The following is an 18,283-nucleotide window of genomic DNA, read 5'->3' on the forward strand; positions in this document are numbered from 1 at the left end:
GTACGGAGCAAGAAATAGAAATTGTGTAAAATTAGAACATCGCAATGATCACCGATTATAAAACAGGGTAAGATGGTTTTTGTAGCTTTTTATTTACCAAACTACGTGTACATACCTCAACAATGTGATAGTTCAAGGGAATCTTATTCTTTCCAGGGTAGCTTAGAAGCTGTGCAGCACTAAAGGAAAAAAGCACATTAGGTAGTCATATTAGAAAGGTAGCCACAGCAAACATACCCCACTACATTAGTATTAAGGTCACTGGTCACTAGAGTAAAGACTTCACCACCCAATATTCGTGGATTGTTGAGGAGTTATTTTTCTAGTAAGCCGAGCAGAACTTACTTGAAAGGGGTTGCCTCTCTATGGGAACTGCCTAACGAAAGGTGGTTGCCCTAAAAAGGGACATACGACCTTTAACCTTATTGTGGCCAAGTTACATAGTTCGTACGGTTGAAAAAGACACATGTCCATCAAGTTCAACCAAGGGATGGGAAAGGGGAAGTAAAAAATTTCTATACATAGGAGCGAATATTTTTTTTGTTCTAAAATCTACTGTAGCTAAGGTGACCAGCTCCTGCGGTGACTATTCCATAAATTCACAGTTCTCACAGTAAAGGCGGCTTGTATAATAGTGCACACTTTATTTTCTGTCAGTAGTTGTTACCCGTCAGATAGCCCACAGCTTTTATACTTACATGAACATTATTTTCTGTGTTCTACTCTAGTCTCTAGTTGAGATTTATACCCATATAGAAATATTGTAGCGTGGACAAGATACTTAAGGACTTTTAGGTTTTTATACAGTGCTGTGAAAAAGTACGTCCCTAAACCTAATAAATAGATTGAGCCACCCTTGGCAGTAACCAAACGTTTGATAACTTGCTATGAGTCTTTTACATTGCCGCAGAGGAATTTTGGCCCTCTTTGCAAATTTGTTTTAATTCGGCTAAGTCTTCCACAGATTAGCCCAAAAGTAATGTGAGGGGGGGGTCATCTAGATGTTTTTTGGCAAATGCAAGACAAGCCTTTAGTTTTTTTTCTGGTCAGCGGTGGTATGAGCCTTGCAACTCTCCCATAGATGGAAAAAAAATTCCCAGTGACTTATTGTGGAATAGTGTACATTCAACTTTAATGCCTGCAGTTCTTTAGAGGTTTGTCTGGGTTACATAGTTTACAATAAATAAAAAAAATAATAAAAAGGTTAGGTCCAGAATTATTTGGACAGTGACACAATCGTCATGATTTGGGCTCTGCATGCCACCACATTGGATTTGAAATGAAACCACGGAGATGCAATTGAAGTGTAGACTTTCAGGTTTAATTCAAGGGGTTGAACAAAAATATCCAGTGAAACGTTTAGGAATTGCAACCATTTTCCTACACAGTCTCCACATTTCAGGGGCTCAAAAGTAATTGGACAAATTAACATTACCATAAATAAAATGTTTTTTTTTTAATACTTTGTAGAGAATCCTTTGCAGGAAACGACTGCCTGAAGTCTGGAACCCATTGACATCACCAAACGCTGCGTTTCCTCCTTTGTGATGCTTTGCCAGGCCTTTACTGCAGCTGTCTTCAGTTGTTGCTTGTTTGTGGGTCTTTCTGCCTTAAGTTTTGTCTTAAGCAGCTCGATCGGGTTGAGATCTGGTGATTGACTTGACCATTGCAGAATATTCCACTTCTTTGCCTTAAACTCCTGGGTTGCTTTCGCAGTATGTTTTGGGTCATTGTCCATCTGTAACGTGAAGCGACGTCCAATCAACCTTGCTGCATTTGGTTGAATCTGAGCAGAAAGTAAATCCCTGAACACTTCAGAATTCATCCGGCTGCTTCTGTCTTCAGTCACATCATCAATAAACACTAGTGACCCAGTGCCTTTGGCAGCCATCCATGCCCATGCCATCACACTGCCTCCACCATGTTTTACAGAGGATGTGGTGTGCTTTGGATCATGAGCCGTTCCAAGCCTTCTCCATACTTTCTTCCTCCCATCATTCTGGTACAGGTAGATCTTAGTTTCATCTGTCCAAAGAATGCTGTTCCAGAACTGGGTGGCTTCTTTACATGTTGTTTGGCAAAGTCTAATCTGGCCTTTCTATTTTTGAGGCTGATTAATGGTTTGCATCTTGTGGTGAACCCTCTGTATTTGCTCTTATGAAATCTTCTCTTTATGGTAGACTTAGATACTGATAGTCCTACTTCCAGGAGAGGGTTCTTCACTTGGGTAGATGTTGTGAAGGGGTTTTGTCTTCACCATGGAAAGGATTCTGCGATCATCTACCACTGTTGTCTTCCGTGGACGTCCAGGCCTTTTGGCGTTCACGAGATCACCAGTGCGCTTTTTTTTCAAGAATGTACCAGACTGTCGATTTGGCCACTCCTAACATTTGTGCTCTCTCTGATGCATTTCTTCATTTTTTTTTACAGCCTAATGATGGTCTGTTTCACTTGCATTGAGAGCTCATTTGACCTCATGTTGTGGGTTCACAGCAACAGTTTCCAAATTCAAATTCCACACCTATAATTACAGTCAGGCCTTTTACCTGCTGAATTTATGGATTAACGAGGGAATAGCCCATTAAATAGCTTGAGATAGATGTCCAATTACCTTTGGCCCCTTGAAAAAGAGGAAGCTACATATTAAAGAGCTGTAATTCTTTATATTTTGTTTAAATAAAGTAATTTTTTATTTTCAACAAAAACACAACAGTTGCGACACATTGACAACACCCACCCCCCTTCTTCCAAAGTATGCTTGTTTATGAATACATAATAATCAGCATCGAGATCAGTGTCAAATATACAGAATACCATATTCATATCTAGGACACATGCAAATACGATTTAACATAATCCCCACAAGATCAACCAGATTCCTCTAAGCAGCGTACATTATCCACCCATCTACCTCACACTAGACTGTAACCCAGCTGCAACCCCCGCTGATGAACTCAGGCTTTCTACCCATGGAGATCATATTTTATCAAAGGCATGTTTAACATTTCTAGCCGTGTAGACATATCTGTCCACGCGTGTCAACCACGTGACTGTTACAGAATTCCGGTAACATAGGCGGTCATCCAGCCATTGTTGCGCAATAAGTTTCCTTGCCATATAGAGCATACGAGAAACGGCCAGGTTAACATGTTCAGAGGCAGAAATATCCTCCACATACCCTAGGACACATACAAAAGGAGTGAAAATGTACTGACACCCGATATACAGAAGAAATAATGTCCACTACCACAGACCAGAACGGTCGCAGCTGTACACATTGCCACGTGTATCAACGTGCCAGGTTCCCTACCACACCTAGGACAGTTGGGAAAAAAAGAGCTGTAATTCCTAAACCCTTCCTCAAATTAGGATGTGAATAACCTCAAAATAAAGCTGAGAGTCTGCACTTTACCAAAACATATGGAATATACAGTTATATAATTAATATGGGCTTAAACAGCTAAAATGCCAAAACTTGCCACTGTCCAAATAATTCTGGACCTAACCATGTCCATCAAGTTCAACCAAGGGATGGGATGAAACTAAAATGCCACACATTGACACAGGAGCAGTTATTTTTTAGTTCTGGGAAATTATCGAAGCCTTATTTAAAGCCATCTACTTTTCCTGCGGTGACCAGCTCCTGTGGTAGACTATTCCACAGATTCAGTGAAGAAGGCTTGTCGCCTCTGGAGATTGAACTTTCTTTTCTCCAGACGGAGGGTGCGCCCTCTTATCTTTTAAGGGGGTTTTAACCATATTTTGTTATAGGGGGCATTTATATATTTATACAAGTTAATCATGTCCCCCCTTAGTCATCTCTTTTCAAGGCATAATAAATGTAATTTGAATCTTTCTTCTTACCCAGGATCCTCCATGCCCCTTTTTAATATAGTTGCTCTTTTGTATTTTATTTTTTTATAATTCCACAGTATACTTTCTATAAACTGGAGCTCAGAACTAAACTGCATATTCTAGAGGAGGCTGCACTAATGCTTTGTAAAGTGGTAATATTACATCCCTGTACCGCGAGTCTATGCCTCTTTTAATACACGACAATATCTTGCTGGCCTTTGAAGCAGCTGATTGACATTGCATGCTGTTAGTCTATGATCTACAAGTACACCCAGATCCTTCTCAACAAGTGACTCTCGCAGTTTCACTCCCTCTGGTACATATGATGCATGCAGATTATTAGAACCCAGATGCATAAAACTTTACATGTATCTACATTAAACCGGATTTGCCAAGTAGATGCCCAAAACACTGTCTATATCGGTTTGTCTTTTTGTTTAACGTCTTCCATAGACTGAACTGTACTACATTGCTTGGTGTCATTACATCTGGTGTCTAAAAACATTAATAGTGCTATTAATCGCATCCTCTAGATCATTAATAAGTTTCATAGTGGTCCCAGCACTGAACCCTGGGGTACCCCCACGTATAACCGATGACCATTCAGAGTAAGAATCCTTGACCACAACTCTCGAGCCAATTTTCAATCCAACAACAAAACGGTTTTCTAGACCTATGGACCTTAATTTACCCATTAGACGTCTATGAGGGACAGTGTCAAATGTCTATATTCACAGCGGCCCTTCTGTCGAGGCTTCTACTCGCCACTTCATAAAAACAAAATTAGGTTGGATTTGACAACTTCTGTCCTTCATAAAAAAAACTGTGCTGGCTGCCACTATTTTCAGTTACATGCTTCTGTATATAATCCTAGAAGAGCCCCCGATACATTTTCTCACGATGGACGTTACTTTTACTGGTCTATAATTCCCTGGGGAAGACCTAGAACCCTTTGAGAAAATGGGCACATTTTCCCCACTCCATTCCCTTGGCACTATATAAGTCTCTAGATAATCTCTAAAAATTATGAAAAAGGGTTAGAAACAACAACTACGTTCTTTAACCCCTTCCCGACATTTGACGTATCCATACGCCAAAGTCGGATAGGGGGAAGTATGGAACAGGCTCACTGAGTGAGCATTTAAATCGTTAGAAAGAGGGGGTGATCCCCCTCTAACAGCTCATCATGCCCCCCGCAACGCAATCGCGGTGGGGCGATGGTTGCTATGGCTGCATGGGGGCCTAATGAAGGCCCCCAGGTCCGCAATCTTTGTGCACCTATTAAGCCCTGGAAAAAACGAAAATGAAAATCTGAAAAAGGGCTGAGGCGGGAAGGGGTTAAGAACTCTTGGGTGTAACCCATCTGGTCCCAGAGCCTTGTGCACATTTTCTTAAACTTAGCTTGGACGATATCTACATTCAGACAATTCAGTATATTAATTGAATGGTTAACGCCTTCCCGCCGCAGCCCTTTTTCAGATTTTCATTTTTTCCTCCCCACCTTCCAAAAGCCATAAGGTCTTTATTTTTCCGTCTATATTGGCCATGAGGACTTAATTTTTGCGGGACGAGTTGTAGATTTTCGTAGCACCATTTATTTTGGCATATAATGTACTACGAAACGGGAAAAAAAAAATAATTGTGGGCTAGAAAATGAAAAAAAAAAAAAAGAAGAACAGTGATTCATCCATGTTTTATTGAGCGCCGTTTTTACGGAATTCACTGTGCAATTAAAACATGTTAACTTTACTCTGTGGGTCAATAAGATTACGGCGATACCAAATGGATATAGTTTTTTCTATATTTTACTACTTTTACAAGTAAAAACCTAAGTGTAAAAAAGAGAATTTATTTTGTGTCGCCAAATTCCGAGAGCCATAACTTTTTTAGTTTTCCGTCGATTAAGTGGTATGAGGGCTTATTTTTTGCAGGATAAAAACTGTAGTTTTTAATACTATTTTGGTGTAAATGCGACGGTTTGATCACCTCTTTTTTAATTTTTTGTGGGAGCTCGTTCCATACTTTCTACTCGACTTAGGCGTATGGATACGTCAAATGTCGGGAAGGGGTTAACACTGGCATCGGCTACATCAGCTGCTCTTTAGCTCTGTATATACAACAGAAGAAAGAACCCATTTAGTAACTCTGCCTTCTCTTGAGCCCGTGACTAACTCCCCAATAACACTATTTAAGGGTCCCTATATGTTCTGACCTTTGTTTTTCTTTTTCGCATTTATATAGTTTAAGAAGTTTTGCAGATTTGTTTTGCCATCTTTAGCCACCTGCCTTTCATTTCTAATTTTTGCGGATTCCTTTTGGGTTTTTTTTAACAGATTTTATACTCCTTAACATTGAAATTGCAACAGCAAGAAGGAAAAGTTTTGGAATTGTAGAAATCACAGGATCGATAGACATGTTAATGATGTGTAAAAGATAAAAAAAATAGAATAAAAAAAGATACAAAATAATCCAAACAACTTGCTTGATTCAGTATAGAGTAGGAGTACCACGCGCAGAAAACACACACACACACACACACACACACACACACACACACACACACACACACACAGCTATCAATGAGGTTATTAATGGCTGTCTAAGGAATGTTATGGCATGCAGATTATCAAGATTGGTTGCGCGCAGCTCCCTTTGCAATTACCGACCAATGACAGCACAGATGTGCTCGATGGGAGACAATTCCGCAGACGCTATAGGCCATGGTAGCACGTTTAGGCCACCCACCCTGATCACAGTAGCACAAGCAATATGCAGCCTGGCATTGTCCTGTTGAAAAACTGCTTCTGGGATACTATAGAGAAATGGTTGTACCACTGGTTCACTGACCAAATCAACGTAACATCGAGCTGTTAGTGTACTTGAACTGAAGAATAGAGGGCTCCGGCTACCGTACATTATGCCACCCCACACCATAATCCTGGGAGTAGGACCAGTGTATCTTTCCCTTGTGAAGGCCTCTTAATGGCGTTGCCCACGTGGTCTCCAGACCAACTTACTGCTATCATTGTGTCCGAGAAAAATTGGGACTCATCACTGAAGAGGATAGACCTCCATTCCAGCCTCTATTGCCATCTTGTTGGGCACCATGATAGCCTTTGAGAACGGTGGCGTGTGGTCAATGGAACGAATGTAGCTGGACGTCTGGCTCGTAGCCCATTGTTGTGCAAACACCTTCTGACTAGGTCTCAACACGGATGCTGCCTCATGCTTGAGATGCGACGTCTAATTTTAGTTGCAGTACAGAATGGATCACGACATTCTTCCAATCAGACGATCCGTCCGTGCAGATACGCCTTCGCGCACCTCTTGGTCATTCCCGTTCGTCGTTTTTCTCCCAACCTCCCGGACACGCAACGTTCAACAGTGCTGACATCTCGGCCTAGGCACGTAGCAATCTGCCGAAGTGATAAATTAAGGTCCCTCAGTTCAAGGATTCTGTCCCTCACAGTTTCCGACAAGTGGCGATAACTGGCATGTCGGCGAACAGGAGGCACCACATCCCACACCACTTAATCCGATTTTTCAGGTTTCATGGCTTAAAAAAAAAAAAAAAAAATTTGCTTTCATGCCCCTCCCACATATTGGAGGTAGGTGCTTGAAAAATTGATCATTTGCAGGCATCTGTTACTTCCTCAATTTACCCTTCTTGGTGTTGGAATTTCAATGTTGAGGGGTGTATAAAAGACTGTCCAGTTTATTAACTCCCCATCTCCTAACTAATCTAATAGGCGCTATGATGCTGATAACTACAGTGTAAATTGTGTTTTAAACCGTTTATTTGCAAAGTTCTGTGCATTTTTCTAAATATGCTAATTTGGCTATACTTTTTCCTCTCTGGGCAGGGTAATTTGTGTAGAACGCCATCCAATTAGCGTCATAGTGCTCTTCCCAGCCCAGCGTGATCTTAGCTTCATTCGGGAGATCATGCGGTGTTACTGGCCTAGGAAGAGAACTGTATGACACCGATTTGATTATCCACACAGGGAACAAAGCATCAGGCACGCTGGAGGGGGGACTGTCCCATTTTAGAAACACCGGTACACACAAAACAAGTTACGCAAGTCCCTTCATTTCAAAGGAGAATGTCTAATAAACTGTAAACTACCCCCTTAAACTGCTGCTCTCAAATAAAAAGCAGTAGGTTTTAAAAAAAAAAACAAAAAAACAGCAAAACACCATTAGGAATACACACACAATATATATATATATATATATATATATATATATATATATATATATATATATATATATATAAAGACACACACACACACACACGGCTGTACAGGAAAATATAAAGTCAATTACCACGTTTGCCTCTCTCTCCAGTGGGATTTAATGATGCAGTGCAGATGTTCTTCTATAACAAATCGCTCTACAGAATGAGTTCCAGGCATTACTGGACCCTAAAACGACAAGTAATGATTACTATTTTTCAAATGAACAGAATAGAAATTACATTTTTCATGCACTGACAACATTTTAGTAAAAACACTGATAATTTGTTTTACAAGTGTTACATGGTACCATTATTTAAATTTTCCAACTTGTAAGTTATCCAAGTGGTATAAAATATAATCTGTTCTTTTAATATCTCCTTCCGCCTTTTCTTTTTCATTTAACATACTCGTCCTCACTGTACCTTAGAGTTTGTTAGACCATTGTATTTTCATCAATGCTGGTACATTTTATCCTTAAAGTGTTATCTGGGATTTTTCAAAATTGGCAGCAGGACAGGGGGTGGCATTACACAAATAAACAGATACTCTCCCCTTGAAGCGCTCCCCTCTCCAGCACAGTAGTGATGCTGCAATGAGCGGGACGTGACCACGGAGGCTAGCGTTTGGCTGCAGCGGCATGTGACTGCTGCAGGACCTTACCGTACCGGCAGCAAAGTAGACCCCATTGCTGGGGGGGGGGGGGGGGCCTTCAGGAGGAGAGTATGTTATTTTATTATGTAATGCCATCCATTGCCCTGCTGACAATTTAAAAAAAAGTCCTGAATAACCCCTTTAACCAAACAAAACGAAAAAAAATATTAAATAAAATTACAAAAATACATGGACACACACACACACACGTTACCTCTGGAGCATCTGTGTAGTCAAACATTCTGAATATGACCCTTGGCATGGGATATACAGAATCCTGTGTGTGCGGTGGTGGTGTAAACGGTGGTAAATTATGTTGCAAAGCTTCACACAATATGCTATCAAAAGCAAGGTATGGGCGCAATATGTGTCTCTCCTGCCAGCGATCCTTCTTTAACTTTTGAACCTGGGACCAAAGACAATCCAGGTACTAGAAAGAGAAAAAATAGTTAAGAACTTATGTATGGCCTGAAAAAGCAACACACGCAACCCACAACCACACACACACACACACACACACTTTACCTCTTCTTGTGGGTGAGGCTTATCCGCTGACCATACTTGTAACATTGGCAAATGGATCTTTTGACGTTGCCTAAAAAGGGCAAGAAATGTATCAGCTTTTTAGACACAAATCTGACCTCTCCTTCTTGCAGCAAAGTTTAACTGCGCACGGTTAGGCCTCATGCACACGACCGTAGCCGTGTGCACGGCCGTGATTTTCGGGTCGGCCGGCTGCTGACTTAGTTACAGATAATCTCCCATGGGTACCATGCATATGCCATAAGTGTAATTCTTAAGACTAATCGTTTAAGATAAGGGGATGCATCTTTATCTTTTGTGCAGCTGAAACAGTAGGGTCCATATTTTGGACTAAATCTGTGCGTTGGTTTAGGAGTGACTTACTTGAGGTAGCTTTCAATTTGTGATAAAATACGGTCCATCTCCACATCCTTCTTCTCATATAACTCTTTTCCAACCCAAGGCAAGGAAGAAAGGATCGCAAACACATACCAATCAGAACGAACCTAAGATAGATAAAAATATGGTGAAATTAAAATGTTCTATGGGTAGAAGAACGTCACTCCAAAAAGACAAACGCTGCCTTCGTCTACTATGCAGCATGCAATAAATGTATTATTCAGGTTATTATAGGCCTATGGGTTTAAAGGGGTTTTCTGGTTTTATGCAAATAAGGCTTAAATCACTGTATAATTAGTTATACAACTTTCTAAAATAATTTAATGTATACATTTAAGATATTTGTTTGCGGTGATTGAGAACACTGGTTTACATGAGGCGGCTGCACATCTAGTCCTTAATTCCAGAACAATACATTATAGCAAACCATCAGTGATATTTGTGAAGCTGCGGCTTATGTATTTAGCTCACAGAGCATGGTCTAGACTGAATAAATGTGTATCCACATCTCAGCTGAACGCAGAATTAGGTATGCACTTACAGCCTCGGAACGTAAACAAAATAATTCTTACTCTGACCGCAAATATCTTGCAAATGTTGAGTAATTGAAAACACAAAGGGGCAGATTGACAAAGATTAGCGGTTTATACATTTCCACGAGTTTACAGCCAAGTGTGGCCACACCCTTCCACTAAGCCCAAACCACTTTTTTTTTTTTTTTAAAGGGACAGTCATGATTTCTTTTTTTTTTTTTAATTTATGTGTTTCTATTTTATAAATTATTATATTGACTATTTAATTTTTCACACAATGTTTTTTTTTATCATCAACACTTTTACTGTACTGGGGGCTGCCATGTTTTATTTAATCTGTGTATGTGTCTCTTAATGACACATACACAGATGGAATACGGCAGCACAGTGCATAGGACACAATGAACGTCTCCCATTCATTGTGTCCTCTGCTTTTCCTAGCTCACTCTGTACTGCGCAGGCGCAGTGCAGAGCGACCTAGCATAGAAGCTGGTTTGTAGGGAGATAGCAGGCGCCATTATGAAGACCGGCTGCACTGCAGGTAAGGTGTGTGTGTCTGTCTGTCGCTCTCACAGACCCCCACTCTCTCAATTCCCCCTAAACATGAAACTACGCCACACACACCCACTACTGTTCTTTTTTACGCAACACGTTTTTTTAACGCTTGCTTAAAAACAAACCGCTCGCTTTCCGATTGACTCGACATTCCTTTATTTACACAACGCGTTGTGTAGCAGCGCACTTTACGCTTTTTATTTACATAATTGGTAATCAAGTGACTTGATGCGGTTTTTGGCACGTAAAATGTGAGAAAAAAAAACAAAAACGTGTCAAATACACGCCGTGTGAACCGGTCAACTGAAAAGTCATTCACTTCACTATCATCATTCTAAGGGCTGCTTTGCCTTATTCACCTTGCTGTAATGCTGGGAAGTGCTCCCTCTGGTGGCCATCATAGGAAAACATGTCAAATTATTATTTAATTTGTAATACTTTCCACCATGTGGAAGAATAAAAAAAAAAAAAAATATACAGCAAAAACCGTAAAAAAGAATAGAACTTTTTTTTTTTTTTTTAAAGAGTAAGGGTATGTTCACACGGCAGCCTCCGTTACGGCTGAAATTCCGGAGCTGTTTTCAGGAGAAAACAGCTCCGGAATTTCAGACGTAATCGCATGTGCAGGCGCTTTTCGCTGCGTCCATTACGGACGTAATTGGAGCGGTTTTTCCACGGAGTCAATAGAAAACTGCTCCAATTACGTCTCAAGAAATGACAGGCACTTTGACGTGGGCGTCTTATTAAAATAAAAAAAAAGTGACCGTCGGCACAGAACATCGTAAAACCCATTCAAATGAATGGGCAGATGTTTGCCGACGCTTTGGAGCCGTATTTTCAGACGTAACTCGAGGCTAAAACGCCCGAATTACGTCCGTAAATAGGGTGTGTGAACCCAGCCTAACATTTCAGAAAACTTTTGACATGGCTATAATGACAAGTCATGTTTTAAACGGCCGGGGGGGGGGGGGGGGGTCTTGGTGCCGAGACCCCCACAATCGCTAAAACAAAGAGATTCTGCCCTTTCGTTATATTGATCGGTGTGGGGGATTCTAGGCACCCAGACCCACCCCCAATGGACAAAACTTATGTCATATCACTATGGATATTTCAAAAGCTTGCTGAAACGACAGTTACTTTAGGGGGAATTTATGGAGAAAAAAAAAAAAAAAAAAAAAAAAAAAAAAAAAGGGGTATTAGAACATAGTACTTTTGGAGAACTCTCAGAAATAGTCCACTCCACTGGGGGGAAACTGTTTTGCCACTAGGAAGCGTGGAACGAAAAAGATTAAAACGGAAAAAAAAAGGAAGTTACCCCTCCTACAGACGGTGAGCTAGTCAGTTTGTACAGAAGCATTAGGAGAAGCAGAACATAAGGGGGCACAATGTGGGCATCCCCCTGTAATAAAGGTAGACATCGGATTTAGACGATAGAGGTCTTTTGGAGAGAATGGACAAAGCCCTTTAGGACCACGATCCAACCCTTCTGGAAGCCTAGGCAAGGAAAAGACCAAGGAAGGAAGATGCCGATTCTCACACCACTGCAAATAGTTTATCCAAGCGTGGTGATGAATTCAGGCCGAAGGCAGCTTCCAAGCAGATCGTACCGAAAAGGCAAGTGCAAAGGAACGCACCACCACGTCAGCGTACCAACAACGGTGCAGTCAAGAACAACAAAGATGGCTAGAATTCCTTTGTCCCCAATTCTACTGGGGAGCTTGGGAAGAGGTGGAAACCTGTAAATAAGGATGAAGTGATCCCATGGGGCCACCAAAGCATGGACCGCATACACCTCGGGATCCCCAGATCGGGAAATGGAGAGGAACTTGTCAATAGAGTCAAGACTCCAGAAGGTCAGTCTTTCCCCTACTTGGAACAAATTTTTTCAAGCACCTCGTGATGAAGGGCCCACTCCCCTGGGTCGATGCATTCGCAACGGAGATAATCCACTGCTGAGAGAGCAGGAACATGAATCTCCTGCCCACTCCAGTATCTTGGATGTTTCTGGCAGTCCTGCCGAACTCTACATTGTGCCTAAGTGATTGAGGTAGGCGACTGCTGTGACATTAACTGGAGGAACAGGTACAATGATTCCTTGCCTCAACAGTGAGTCTATTGCGTGAAAAAAATTAGAATTGGAATTACCGGTAATTTCTATGAAACCCTCCATGACAGCACCACAGGAGGTAAGGGCTCCGCCTTTAACTGGGACAGGAAACCCCACAAGAGGTTAAATAGCCCCTCCACCTTTCCCAGTGTCTTTCAAATTATCATATGGCATAGTGATTCAACATACTTAGTCTTTCATAATCACATTGATCACTTATAAAAAATAATATGGGGGGGGGGTGAGACAAAGGGTGCGGTCACTGAGTGTTTCATTGAAACCGAATTACCGGTAAGTCTAATTACCCTCCATGACAGGACCACAGGAGAGTTCACAAATGGTTAACAAATTATAACGTATTGGGGGGCGGGGACTATGTCAAAGAACCTTCCTGCCTAAAGGAAAGATCTTCAACGGAAGCCAAATTAAGTCTTTAGTGGTTAATGAACGTATGGACGGGAGACCAAGTAGCTGCTTTGAAGTTCTGGTTCAAGGTAGCATCACCTCTTTCCGCCCAAGATACAGACATTGCTCTGGTAGAGTGAGCTTTCAGATTTTCTGGGGGATTAAGGATTTTGGATCTGATGCGTTTCTATGATTGCATTCTTAATCCAATTTGCGATGGTAGTTTTGGAAGCTTTTTTGCCTTTATTTGACCCCCAGAAATGTTGATCTGTCCTCCAAGAATGTCAATTCTAAGTATTTTAGTACAGTTTTGCGTACATCTAATGACTGGAACTTCTTACTTTTTAGGGTTTTGACAGAAAGATGGAAGTACAATGTCTTGGTACATGTGGAATTCTGATACCACTCTGGGTAGAAAGGTGGGTTCTGGACGAAAAGTGATTTGGTCTTACATAAATTTTCAGCTCTGGTTTTCTTATGGAAAGGGCTTGAATTTCTCCTATTCTGCGTGCCATAGTAATGGCCACTAGAAGAGCTGTTTTCCAAAATAGTCTCCTAATTTCAGTAGGAGGTTCAAATGGAGGTAAAGTTAGTCCATTTAAACACAATATTTAGGTCCCAGGTGGGAACTAAAATCATCTTCTTTAAAGATAGCCTGAAGGCTCGTACGAAAAATCTTCGTGCAGATTTTTAGCAGACCGTTTTAAACACTTCAAGACTTGCTTGTGGGAAGTCCATAACTTTTGCTATGTTGGGAAGAAGAATACTTGGTTTTTCATTCCCACACCAGGAAAGAAATTTATTATAAGTTTTATTATAGACTGCATTGGTCACTTCTTTTCTACTCTTTTGTAGCGTATTTATTACAGATTCAGACAAACCTTTTCATTTTAGGATGGCGGCTTCAGAAGCCAGGCTGCTAGTTGAAGCTTTTGTGGGTCTGTATATAGGATTGGTCCCTGGTGTAGGAGATTCTGACATATTGGTGGTATCCATGGTTCTGCTAGTTTTAGACTGTTCCAAACTGAGCCCTTTTTGGCCAGAGGGGGGGGGGGGGGGGCAATTAAGATCACCTCTGTTTACCCTAGCCTGATCTTTTGTAGTAGGGGAATCGGAGGAAAAGCATAAGCAAGTTAGAATTTCCAATTGTGAACCAATGCATCCACCCCTAAACTGTTTTCCCCTGGATTTAGGCACAAAAAATAAAAAAAATAAAGAGCTTTTGAGTTTTTCTGGTTTGCAAATAAGTCCACTTCCGGAGATCCCCATTTTTGGGTTACGTGGAGATAGACTTTCTGTTTTAGGCACCACTTGGTTGGATCGAAGTCTTTTCGACTTAGGAAATCTGCCGGGATGTTGGAGGAATCTTTGAGGTGGAGAGCGGAGAGGGATAATAGCGGAGGCTCTGCCCAAGAAAACATTTGGCCCGCTAGGATCTGCAGGTTTTTCTGTCTGGTACCTCCCTGATGTCTCAGGTATGCAATGGTCGTCATATTGCCGGAATAAATTCTCACGTGAGAATTTTGTATAAGATGTTGTTACCTTCAGGGATTCCAGGACTGCTCCCAATTCCCTGAAATTTGACGAGTGATTATTTATTTTGGCCAAACTCCCTGAAAAGACCCTCACTCTAGTGTTGCTCCTCACCCCCTTTTGCTTGCATACGTAGTTATAGTTTTCACAGGTTACTAGTGCCAATGGGTTCCAACCATCACAGGAGAGATTTTTACTGACCTGGTCAGTAAGATCTTTCGGTCTAGGGAAAGAGGAGATTGTTCCACTGCGATAGTAGGTCTTGCAATTCTCTGGAGTGAGCTTGAGACCACGCTAAAAGCTTGGATACAGGTCATGGACCATAGGACTGACATCGCCATCCGTATGGATATCTGCCTCTGTTGTAATAGATAACTTATTTTTTGTTTCAACTAAATTATCTTCTCCTGTGGGATGAAATACATTTGTCTGTGGGACTCTAGGAGAATCCCTAGAAAAAAAAAAAAAAAAAACTTTTTGAAGAGAATAGGTCTGATTTATTAAAATATTTATAATCCAACACAAACTCTGTAGGATCTTCTGTGTCTGGATGACGTGATTTTTTTAGGCAAGCCGCGAGACTAAGCAGGTCGTCTAAATAAGGAATGATCTGAATACCTTGAAGCCGGAGGAAGGCCGCTATCTCCACCGTCACTTTCGAGAATATTCTGGGAACTGAGGATATCCCAAATGGAAGGGCCCTGAACTGGTAATGCACTACCTTGGTTTTACAGTATGGCTAACCTTCGGAATTTGATATTTCCAATGAATAGTGATGTGATAGTACGCATCCTGTAGGTCTATTGTAGCCATCCTAAAACCTTGACCTATCAGGGGTATTGTCGATTTTATAGATTCCATTTTGAACTTGTGGTAAGCTATAAATCTGTTTAAGGGTTTGATATTAATGGTTGTCCTGTAGGAAGAGTTGGGTTTCTTGACTAGAAAGAGGCAGGAGTAGTGACCTAATCCGCTTTCCATTGGAGGGACAAGGGAAATAACTTCCTGTGTTAATTTCTGAAGACCTTCTTAGTGCTATTTTTTGTGAAGCATCTTGAAGACAAGCGACAACCATATTTCTGGAGGGATAGGAGATAAGTCTATCTTTAACTCTATAGAAGAATCCACCGGTTCTTTGTTATCTCTTTCCTCTGTACTAGGTGTTGAGATTCTTCCCCCCCAACAATCTTGGCGTCATTGTTTATTCTGGTACGGTTTATTTTGGTTAAGGAAGAGATTTCTTCCTTTTCCACCTTTTTGGTAGCTCCATCTACCAGTTTTGCCTTTCCATCTATAATTTTGTGACTGACCACGAAAGAGACGAAATGACTGCTTTTTGTTTGGAACTTTAGGTTCCAGAAGGGTCTTCCTTTTATCGGAAGCTTTCTCCAAAATGTAATCTAGGAGCAGCCCAAACATATTCCCCTTGGAGCGGATGGCAGAGTTTTGTTTTTGACAGAGGGTCCCCTGTCCACATTTTTAGCCAGAGGGCTCTTCTAGTTGTATTAGAAAGCACTCCTACTCTAGAAGCAATCCTAATGGATTCAGCCAACGCATCAGCTAGGGACCCTGTTGCTTTAGCTAGATACGGAATGGAAGCAATTACGTCCTCTCTAGAGGGTCTATTCCCTTAGGTGAACATCTAACCGATTTAACCACCTATAGATGGATCCTGCGACAGATTGCCCCAATATTTACTTGTAGTAGGGCAGAAGCAGCTTCCCGTGACTTTTTCAATAGGCTGTCAGCCTTTTTAACTAGTGGGTCTTTTAACAGAAGAATCTTAAAAGGGCAGGATAGTCTTTTTTTTCCCACTTTAGCAACCTGGATGTAAATTTTTGGTACTTCCATCTATTTTAATGTGTCTTCATCCAGTGGAAATCTTTTAAATTCCGCTGGCCCCTTTTATTTCAGGAAACTTCCCATTTATCTTCAATGAGTCCTTGAAGATTCTCATGGATGGGAAAATAGTTTATTTTTTGCCCATAGTCCAGCAAACATTTAGTCCTGGATTGTACAAGTTTTTTTTCTCGTCTATCCAAATAGTGCCCCTTACTGCATTAAGAAGCTCTTTCATATATTCATTTGAAAAGTAATACATTTTCCTTTTTGTGGAGCAGAGGGTCCCAGCAGTTCCCCTTTTTTCTGGGATATCACCCGATAGAGAGGGAAGGAAGGTAACTACCCCCCTCAGACCCTGAATCCTCTTCTACTACAATTTTCCTTTTCTTAAGTGTGGGAGGGGACAGAGGGAAAATATGCCTGAGAGAAGGAGGCCAAAGAGGATTGGATCTCCTGCTTGACCATTCCCTTAATCTCTTACATAAATGGTTGCTCCTCCCGGAAAAAAATACATTAGGGGTTCTCCGTTAGGCTTCCTAGATGTCGCACACTGAAACATTGAGGGGAATAGTGAAGTAACCAATCCCCATACAAATATTCCCGTAACCAGAATACTTACTGGGTTGGGAAACATGCTAGGCTCCACCACACCGGGTTTCTCAGACATGGTGCAGGAAAGATAGGAGTGATACAGATAGTCCTACCTGAGAGAATGATGCCTCATGTCCAGGTGACCTTTAAACTGGATCACCGGTACTAGTGTTATGATGACCACCAAATCAGTACAAGCTCCTCCTCTGCTCCTGTTGGAAGCTCTGCAACTGCAGCCTATTCCATGCGTACACTGCTAACAGGGCACCGTCATGACACTTCCGACGTCCGCAACCGGAAGTACGTCACTCCGGAAGAGACGTACGCGTGCATTCCACTGTGGAACGCACACTAAGACAGCAGAGGGATTCCTGTTACCCTGGATCAGCGACAGGGTGGGGGAGCTCAGAGAGGACCACATCCGGCACATTGTTTTCACCTCAGCTTTACCCGAAGGTGCAGGAGAGGGATACGGGGTCCCAAGTTCCAGGAAGATGGGAACAGTGTTTTAAAGTGAAGGGGAGACACGACAACTCACTGCCTTGTGATTTCTTTTTCAACGTAGGCTAACCGACTGACACCAGCCCAGCCGGCAGCAACCACTTGAAATCCAATGCAGAAGAGAAAAAAAAAAAAACACACTGGGGAGGAAGGCGGAACGGGGCTATGTAACCTCGTGTTGTTTCCGGTCCCAATTAGAGGCAGAGCCCTTACTTCCTGTGGTGCAGTTATGGAGAGCAAGTGAGCGTCCGATATGTTAAAAAAAACATTTAAAAAAAAGGAAAAGAAAGTAGAAGAGGTCAGCCTGCTCTATCAGTGGTGTCTGTCTCCAACAGACACGAAGCCAAGATTCACTAGCTCAGTGCCTGTGGGAGGAGGCATATACACTGTAGGCCTAACACTTATTAGTGTCACCCCTCCTAGTGGCAACAGCATTTACGTAGGATTTGTCACCCAATGAGAAAGCTATATAACTTTTTCATATAGTGATTAAAGTGTAGCTAAATGTTTGACAAACTTCTGACATGTCATAGAGACATGTCAGAAGTTTT

General features: G+C 41.6%; 1 protein-coding gene across 1 annotated transcript in view; it reads right to left on the reverse strand.

The window, feature by feature from the left end:
- The window catches only part of NCBP1 (nuclear cap binding protein subunit 1), a 47,657-nt gene that overhangs the window by 19,025 nt on the left and 10,349 nt on the right, over nucleotides 1-18,283 (reverse strand). The window contains exons 6-10 of the mRNA XM_075825629.1: nucleotides 9,651-9,772; nucleotides 9,270-9,339; nucleotides 8,959-9,174; nucleotides 8,182-8,279; nucleotides 116-179 (exon numbers count right to left, since the gene is read on the reverse strand). Of these exons, the coding sequence (XP_075681744.1) occupies nucleotides 116-179; nucleotides 8,182-8,279; nucleotides 8,959-9,174; nucleotides 9,270-9,339; nucleotides 9,651-9,772 (570 nt within the window). The remainder of the gene's footprint in view (nucleotides 1-115; nucleotides 180-8,181; nucleotides 8,280-8,958; nucleotides 9,175-9,269; nucleotides 9,340-9,650; nucleotides 9,773-18,283) is intronic.

This window comes from Rhinoderma darwinii, chromosome 1 (assembly GCF_050947455.1).
Source record: "Rhinoderma darwinii isolate aRhiDar2 chromosome 1, aRhiDar2.hap1, whole genome shotgun sequence".
NCBI lineage: Eukaryota > Metazoa > Chordata > Amphibia > Anura > Rhinodermatidae > Rhinoderma > Rhinoderma darwinii.